The sequence below is a fragment of the Heteronotia binoei genome, chromosome 3 (assembly GCF_032191835.1).
Source record: "Heteronotia binoei isolate CCM8104 ecotype False Entrance Well chromosome 3, APGP_CSIRO_Hbin_v1, whole genome shotgun sequence".
Classification (NCBI taxonomy): Eukaryota; Metazoa; Chordata; class Lepidosauria; order Squamata; family Gekkonidae; genus Heteronotia; species Heteronotia binoei.
The window spans coordinates 1177472-1186572 of NC_083225.1; the positions used below are offsets into that span (position 1 = coordinate 1177472).

Sequence of the window (9101 nt, forward strand, 5' to 3'; positions counted from 1 at the left end):
GACCACCGGCCCCCGGGACCTGGCCCGCGGGCACGGCGCCCTGGAGCGCGCGTATCTGGTCGCGGATCGCTCCCAGGTTCTGTTGCATCTCCTCTGCCATCAGGGTTCTGGAGGCGTGGACCTCGTCGTGGATCTCCTTCACCCAATCGAACAACTCGTTGCGCAGGGTTCGGATCGGGTCCCCTCCGCCGTAGGTGCCGAGCCCCTCGTCCCTGGCTTCTCCCTCCTCGCCTTCCCCGCCGCCCGTGGCGAGGATTCGGTATCGTTGCTCCGCGGCCTCCATGGCTGCCGTAGATTTTCTCGGGCTCCAGGTCCGCGGGGCGAAAGCGTCAACCGAGAAGGGTGCGGGGAGTTTAAGTTTCCTCCTTGCCCCGGTTACCTTCGAGTCGAGAGGTTCCTCGTCGGGTGGGATGTTGGTGTCAGAACTTGGATGAACTTCAGACGAGTCCAATACTTGTTGCAAGTTAGGATCTTTATTGAAGAACGACAGTACTATAGTAACGAAATAACAGTAATGGCGAGTCTGGGCAGTTGGTTACATTTTATGCCCACAGCAAAGCATAATAAAACAATAATTCACACGGTCTCAAGCGGTTGTCTCTTCTTCCCAGCCTTCGTTATCAGCGAAGGAGGATGCCCCCCTGTTGCGAAGGCCAAACGGCCTGGCTTCAAAGGGCACCTGTGGATGTTAAGCAGAGACTCTCTGCCGCTTGTCTCTCTGCCCTAAATATTTGGCATAGCAGAGGGGCTTGGGTCAATGACCGCTGTCAGGCACCTTAAGTTACAACATGGAGTCAGTTTAGTCAAGCAAAGCATTTAAAGTTACAAGTTCTGACATACTGCCCCCCCTAAGCTCTTCGGCTTGGGCTTGTGCGGGTACAGTAGGTGAAATTTCTTTCGTCATTGCGGTGCAGATACATCACTAGCTTTCACCCATTCATCACAACTAGGGGGAAAGTATTTCCATCTGATCAGGTAGTACAGTGTCCCCCTCTGGACTTTAGAGTCCAGGATTTCTAACACCTCATGGTGACTCTGCCCCTTCACTATAGTCGGAGGCGGCTCCGGGGGACGAGGATGGAATTGCGTAGCTCCAGGATCCTTGCGAAGAAGGCTGCAATGAAAAACAGGGTGGATCTTACTCAGGGATTTGGGCAGCTCTAGTTCCACAGTTACTTTGTTGATAACCTTTTTTATTTTGAATGGACCCAAGTATTTTAGGGCGAGTTTGCGGCACCCTTGTGGGAGGGGCAGGTTTTTGGTGGACAAAAATACTGTCTCGCCCTCTTTCAGTTCCCATTGCAGGGCATGTTTTTTGTCAAAGTGTCTTTTGTACTCCTTCTTTGCCTCCTCCAGGTTTTCCTGAATCACTTTCCACCCCTCCTTTATTCCCTCCCACCATTGCTGACACGAGGTAGGTTCTTTCGGTCCCGCAGGGAGGGGGAGGTTTGGGAACGGCTTCCCCTCGTAACCGTTCACTATCTGAAAGGGTGAGGTTTTGGTGGAGCTATGGAGGCTGTTATTATAGCCGTACTCGGCGAACGGCAGGAGATCCACCCAGTTCGTTTGTTGGTAATTAATGTAACACCTCAAGTACTGCTCTAGAAGCCCGTTCACCCTCTCCGTCTGTCCGTCCGTTTGTGGGTGGTAAGCGGAGCTAAGGCCCTGTTCGATGCCAGCTAGTTTGCAAAACTCCCGCCAGAAGTTGGCAACGAACTGTGGCCCGCGGTCACTAATGACCTTCTCGGGGAATGAGTGTAGGCGGACCACGTGATTAAAGATGAGTTGGGCCAGTTTTTTGGCTGTTGGTAATTTTTTGCAGGGGATGAAGTGGGCTTGTTTTGAGAAAGTGTCCACCACTACTAGTATCACTGTCTTCCCTTGGGACGGGGGGAGTTCTACTATGAAGTCCATAGACACCACGGCCCATGGGCGGCTGGCCGTAGGGAGAGGGACGAGGTGACCGGGAGGTTTCCCCCCCCCTGCGTTTAGACATGATACAAGTAGGGCAGGCTAGCACGAATTCTGACACGTCTCGTTTTAGCTTTGGCCACCAGAATTGCCGGGTGATCAAATTGAGGGTTTTTACGTACCCGAAGTGCCCTGCTAGACGGCTGGAGTGGCTTTGTTCCAGGACCTCTTTCCTCATGGATTTGGGCACATAAATTTTCCCTTTATGGAACCACAATCCCCCCTCCCCTTGCTCTAGCCCTTCGGGGCGCTCCTCTCCTTCTAGGTCTGCCTCTGAGGCCAAGCGCTCCTTTGGTGGTAACCCTGGGGTCTCTGTCTTTTTCCCTGAACGGGTGGTGACCCCTCCTGCTACTGCTGAGGGGGGGATGAGGGAATCAATCACTTCCTCCCGCTGGCTCTCGTGCTGGGGCATGCGTGATAGTGCGTCAGCCAAAAAGTTTTTAGTGCCCGGGATATGTTTTAGCACGAAGTCGAATTTAGCGAAAAAACCCGCCCACCGGATTTGTTTGGCAGTCAATTTGCGGCGGCCCGTGAGGGCTTCTAGATTCTTGTGGTCGGTCCAGATCTCAAACGGGACTCGGGCTCCCTCTAACCATGACCTCCAGGTTTTCAAGGCAAACATTACTGCGAAGGCCTCTTTGTCCCACACCGACCAGTTCCTTTGCTCATTGGAAAACTTGTGAGAGATATACGCGCAGGGGCGCAGTTCCCCCTCTTCGTTCCTCTGCATCAATATGGCTCCTACGGCGACGTCGGAAGCGTCGCATTGAACCACGAAGGGTTTTAATTCATTGGGGTGAGCCAGTATTGGTTCAGAAGTGAAGAGCTGTTTGAGTTCTTGGAAAGCTCTGTGACACTCAGGCGTCCAGACTAGGCGCGCCCCGGGCTTTTTCGCTGCCTCCCCCCTCCCCTTCGTCTTTAGAAGTTCTGTGAGGGGGAGCATCACCCGGGCGAACCCCTGAATGAATCCGCGGTAAAAATTTGCGAACCCGAGAAAAGATTGTAACTGCCGCCGGTTTCGTGGTGGTTCCCAATCCAGAACCGCTTGGATTTTTGCTGGATCCATCGCCAGTCCCTCCCCCGACACTCGGAATCCCAAGTAGTCTAGTTCCGTTTCGTGGAACTCACATTTGGATAGTTTGGCGTACAATTTGTTTTTACACAGCGTAGTTAACACTTTTCGCACCAGGGGTACATGGGACTCAAGGTCCTTTGAATAAATAATGATGTCATCAAGGTACACCACCACCCCCTTAAACAGAAACTCTCTTAACACTTCATTTATAAAATTCATAAAAACCCCCGGCGCGCCCTGGAGTCCGAATGGCATCACCAGGTATTCGAACTGTCCCATAGGGGTGTTGAACGCAGTCTTCCACTCGTCTCCCTCCTTAATCCGTACGCGGAAGTACGCGTCCCGGAGGTCGAGTTTAGTGAAGATTTTACCCTCGGCCACCGTGTTCAAAAGGTCTCTTATCAACGGGATCGGGTAAGCATTTGACATAGAAATCCCGTTTATCCCGCGAAAATCTGTGCAAAGCCTAAGCCCCCCGTCCTTCTTCTTACGGAAGAGCACAGGGGCTGCGTGGGGGGCCGTGGCTGGCCGAATGAAGCCCCGTTTCAAATTTTTGTCAATGAATTTTCTCAGCTCCGCTTTCTCTGCCCACCCATGGAATACAGTTTCGCCTTTGGTAGCGTCTGCCCTGGGATTAGTTCGATGGCACAGTCCGTAGGGCGATGCGGGGGGAGCTCATCCGCTTCCCGCTCACTAAATGCCTTTTTCAAGTCCCTGTATTCTTTGGGGATCGAACCTATCTCCTCGAGTGTAAGGCAGAGTCTCTCGTTCTGGGGGGGTGCTTTCGGGCCCCATTCAGGTTTCCAGTGGTGGTGCTCACACCGCCAGTCCGGGAACCGCACGATTTGCTCAGCCCAGCGGATGTCCGGTTGGTGCCTGGCTAGCCATCCCGACCCCACCACTACATCGAAAGAGCACGATGGGGCTATGACGAAAGTTTCTATGCCCCAATGCTCTTTGGTTCCCACTGGGGTTGCCTGGGTCTCTAGGGTGCATGGTTCCCCCCTCATGGTTGACCCGTCCATCTGTTCGAATTGGATGGGGTGGGGCAGGGGGGACGTGGCTAACCCGAGCGCTTCCACTAAGCATGGGGTGATAATGTCTCTCGTGCACCCGGAATCAATCAGGGCCCGGGCGTGCATGAATCTTTTTAAATTGGGGTTCAAAAGGGTGACCGCCATGAACAAAAGCCCCCCGGTAACTCTCACCGTTAGTAGTGCCGGCGTTTTGTCGACCTGCCTCGCGGCACTGATTAAAGCAGGTCGCTGTCGTTTCCCGCCGACTCTTGGTCCCAGGACTCCTCACTGGATTCTTCTATGGTGGTAACATCCTCGTCAATCGCCAAGGAAGTGGCGACGGTGCCCCGACTGGGCTCCTTCGCACGCCCGCCTTTCTTCTTCGGTGCGGTGGGTGTTTGTTTGGTCGGTGTCGGAGTTGGTGTTGGCTTTACCGGGCAGTTCGCGGCCAGGTGATTTGGATCTCCGCACCTGAAGCACTTTCGGGTGGTGGTGGAGGGGGTCGAGGTTGTGGGGCCTCGCTTGCCCTCTGCTTTGCTCGGGGAGGGGCTCGACTTTACTCCCTTCTTGCCCTGTTGTTGGCGCCGCATCCCAACATGCTGGAGGTCGGTCTCCACCTCTCCAGCTAGTTGGATCCATCCCACCAGGGTGTCTGGCCTCCCTTGGTGGTAGCACCGGTCTAAGATGTTCACGTTCAGGCCATTTTTGAACGCGGTGCACTTCATCACTTCATTCCAGCCCCTGGCAGCCGCGCAGTGGCCCATGAACTCGGTAGCGTACTCGCGTGTGGAGCGGTTGCCTTGTTCTATTCTTTGGAGGGCCGCGACGGCTTTCTCCTCGCGTAGGGGATCTCCGTACTGGCGGAGCATCGCCTGCAGGAAATCTGCCACCGTGGCCAGTTCGGGTTTCCGACCTGTGTAGAGCCCCACATACCACTTCTGGGCCGGTCCCCTCAATCTGGATGCGATGTGGGCTACATGGCTGGCTTCTGTGGGGTAACCCGCTTCCCAGTGCGTGAAAAACGTGTTGCACTGGATGGTGAAGTACTCCACCGCTTCTCCGTCTCCGTCGAAAGTGATTTTCAGTTCCCGGTGCCCCCCCCATCTCCCCCGGCGGGGGCGGCAGGGACCGGGATCACTGGAGCGACCGGACCACCAGCCGGTGGAGCCGGGGGCCCTACTGGAGGGCTGGCGGGAGGTCCCGCGGGTGGTCCAGCCGGGGGCCCTGCTGGAGGGCCTGCTGGAGGCCCGGCTGGCTGTCCCGCTGGAGGGCCAGCCGGAGGGCCCGCTGGAGGGCCGGCCGGGGGGCCTGCTGGTGCGCCGCCTGGGGGGGGGGCGCCGGCCCTCCTCCTGGGATCTGTCCCGCGGCCACGGCTCCCTGGAGCGTACGTATCTGGTCTCGAATCGCCCCTATGTTCTGCTGCATCTCTTTCGCCATCAGGGTTTGGGAGGCGTGGACCTCGTCGTGGATCTCTCTCACCCAATCGAACAATTCGTTGCGTAGTGCTCGGATTGGGTCCCCTCCGCCATAGGTGCCGAGCCCCTCGTCTCTGGGCTCGTCCTCATCCCCTTCTCCTGCGCTCGCTGCGAGGGCTCGGTAGCGCTGTTCTGCGGCCTCCATAGCGGCCGTAGACTTTCTCGGACTCCAGGTTCGCTGAGGAAAGGCGTCCACGGAAAACGGCGCGGGGACTTTAATCTTCCTCCTCGCCCCGGTTACCTTTGGGTCGAGGGGTTCTTCGTCTGGTGGGAGGTTAGGCTCTCCGTTGTCTGGGGCCAGTGCCGCCATCGGGCAAGGTTGCCAGCACAGATGAGTCCAAACAAAAGGATTACTGTTATAATGTCAGAACTTGGATGAACTTCAGACGAGTCCAATACTTGTTGCAAGTTAGGATCTTTATTGAAGAACGACAGTACTATAGTAACGAAATAACAGTAATGGCGAGTCTGGGCAGTTGGTTACATTTTATGCCCACAGCAAAGCATAATAAAACAATAATTCACACGGTCTCAAGCGGTTGTCTCTTCTTCCCAGCCTTCGTTATCAGCGAAGGAGGATGCCCCCCTGTTGCGAAGGCCAAACGGCCTGGCTTCAAAGGGCACCTGTGGATGTTAAGCAGAGACTCTCTGCCGCCTGTCTCTCTGCCCTAAATATTTGGCATAGCAGAGGGGCTTGGGTCAATGACCGCTGTCAGGCACCTTAAGTTACAACATGGAGTCAGTTTAGTCAAGCAAAGCATTTAAAGTTACAAGTTCTGACAGTTGGGCTCTCCGTCGTCTGGAGCCTTTGCCGCCATCGGGCCAGGTTGCCAGTACAGATAAGTCCAATATAAGGATTACTGTTATAATGTCAGAACTTGGACGAACTTCAGACGAGTCCAATACTTGTTACAAGTTAGGATCTTTATTGAAGAACTACAGTACTAGAGCGACTAAATAACAGTAATGACAACTCCTGGCAGTTGGTTACATTTTATGCCATCAGTAAAGCACAATAAAGCAATCATTCACACGGTTTCAAACAAGCATTTCTTCTTCCCAGACTCCGTTATCAGAAAGGAGGATGCTCCCCTGTTGTGAAGGCCAAACGGCCTGTCTTCAAAGGGCACCTGTGGATGTTAAGCAGAGACTATCTGTCGTCCGCCCTACTGCCCTAAATATTTGGCATAGCACAGGGGCCAGGGTTAATTGCAGTGGTCAGGCACTCTATGTTATTACTAACGTACAGCATGGAGTCGGTTTGGCTAAGGCACATAAAGCAAAAGTTACAAGTTCTGACAGGTTGTCCTTGAAGGGGCAGCTGCTGTAAGAGCTCTCTCAGCCCCACCCATTTCACAGGGTGTCTGTTGTGGGGGGAGAAGATATAGGAGATTGTAAGCCGCTCTGAGTCTCTGATTCAGAGAGAAGGGTGGGGTATAAATCTGCAGTCTTCTTCTTCTATATTGCTGCTGTGATCTGCCCTGAGCTCGCTTGTAGAGATAAATACGTAGAGTAGAAATAAATTGAGTATAAATGCAGTATAGAGGAAGAAGGCTGGATGAAAGATTATGGCTAAGGGGGATTAGTTGGACAGTGGTAATAATAAAGTGGTTGTATTTTGCTTTGATGCCAAGGTATTTCTTAGATTTGGCTAACTAGGGGTGTCAAACATGCAGTTCAGGGGCTGAATCAGGCCCCCGGAGGGCTCCTATCAGCCCCCCGAGCAACCGGCTGTCAGCTGCTTCATTCTCCCTCTCTCTTGCTTCCTTCTGCATCACAGCTTGCTTTGCAAGGCCTTCTGAATTGCACAGGAGCTACAGAGCAAAGTCTCAAGGGAGGAGGAATAACTTGCATTGCCAGGCTTCTAACAATTGTACAGCAGAACTACTGAGCCAAGCCTCTCTTCCTTCTATTGGCTGAGGCTCCTCTCCCCCCCTCAGCCCCCTGGGGAAGGAAGGAAAGAGTCAGAGCTTCCTTTGCCCAGTTCCCTGGATCCCATGGGAGAAATACAAAGAAAGCATCATGATGTGGACAATGAGTGCTAACATTTTAAGCATGTTTTTAAGTTTTTAAAAAAATGTATTTGTGTCCTTTATAAAGTTTATATCTCTGCTACTTAATCTTAAATAGGTGCACACATGGCTCAACCCGACATGGCTCTGCCCAGCAAGGTCACATTTATGTCAGCTTCAGCCCTCATAACAAATTAGTTCGACACCCCTGAGCTAAACTGTAAAGATGTTTCTCCACATATTCCTTTCTTTTTTTCATCCTTGTTTTGTTTCAATATTTTCCTCAATTCTTCTTTTTTAAAGTGTATATACCAGAAAACTGGAATAAAATATTAATACACAAACTAATAAATAGTAAATAATAAATAATGAACCAAGGCTTTTTTGGTAGAAAAAGCCCAGCAGGAATTCATTTGCATATAAGGCCACACCCTCTGACAGCAAGCCAGCTGGAACTGCGTTCCTATGCGTTTCTGCTCAAAAAAGATCCTGAAATGAACTACACAGTGCACAGAGTCTGGGCACAAATATTATTTTAGGAAACGTATTCCTGACTTCATTCACAGGTGAAGTTTTTCATCAGGCTTCCAAATCTTTTTTTTTTTTTAAAGTAAAACAACCCAGCCAAAATTGCCATTAAAATATAAGCAATTCTAAAGTGTACAAAACCAGCAAAACAACAATAAAAGAGGAGTGTAAAAAAACAGATTAACAGAGCAATACCAAAATTCTATTGATTTCAGTGAAGTGTAACTCTGTTGAGGATGGCACTGAAAAACAATACATGATCAGAGCCACTTGACACACCAGGCCCACCCATGTAACTGCTAGATATCTGGAAAAACAAAGGGAAGGTTCCAGATGAACAGAAATGGGGCAAGAATTCCTCTAGCAGGGTGCCACCACAGAGGAAGCCCTGGCCCCTCATCTCAGCTGGAAGAACACAGAACAAAGACTGACAATGATCTTCAATGAAAAGGCAGTCTGGCATGAAAGACGATGATCCTCAAGGTACTCCAATCCTAGGCTATCTAAGGCTTCAAAAATAAGAACCAGCACTTTAAAATCATCTCATTCGTCTCCTGCCTTTCCTCTGAGGAGCTGGAGATTCCACCACAGTCTTCCAAAGAGGTAGTGACTAGACCAGGGGTGTCGAACGCATTTGTTATGGGGGCCAGATCTGACACAAATTGAGTCAGGCCATGTTGGGTTGGGCTGGGCCGAGCCATATTGGGCGAGGCCATGTGTGTACCTATTTAAGATTAGGTAGCAGAGACATAAACTTTCTAAAGGACACAGGCAAACATAATTAAAGATGTTTTTTTAAAAAAAACCCTTAAAACATGCTTAAAATGTTAGCATTTGTTGGTTTTAAAGGTGCTTTCTTTGTATTTCTTCCATGGGATCCAGGGGACTGGGCAAAGGAAGTTCTGGCTCTTTCCTTCATTCCCCAGGGGACTGGTGGGGGAGGAGCCTCAGCCAATAGAAGGAAGAGTGTCAGACGTGTAACTTAGCTGTAGTATCATGATGTATGTAATGTACTGCTTGACAT

The 9101-nt window shown here is 51.6% G+C and overlaps 1 protein-coding gene across 1 annotated transcript; it reads right to left on the minus strand.

Moving 5' to 3' along the window:
* Positions 1 to 900: 900 nt before the first annotated feature.
* LOC132568873 (uncharacterized) lies at positions 901 to 4931 on the minus strand. Its single transcript, XM_060235060.1, is given in 5 exon segments — positions 901 to 946; positions 2094 to 2374; positions 3218 to 3636; positions 3639 to 3947; positions 4847 to 4931. Coding segments are annotated over 5 exon segments (1140 nt in total).
* Between the last annotated feature and the right edge of the window lie 4170 nt (positions 4932 to 9101).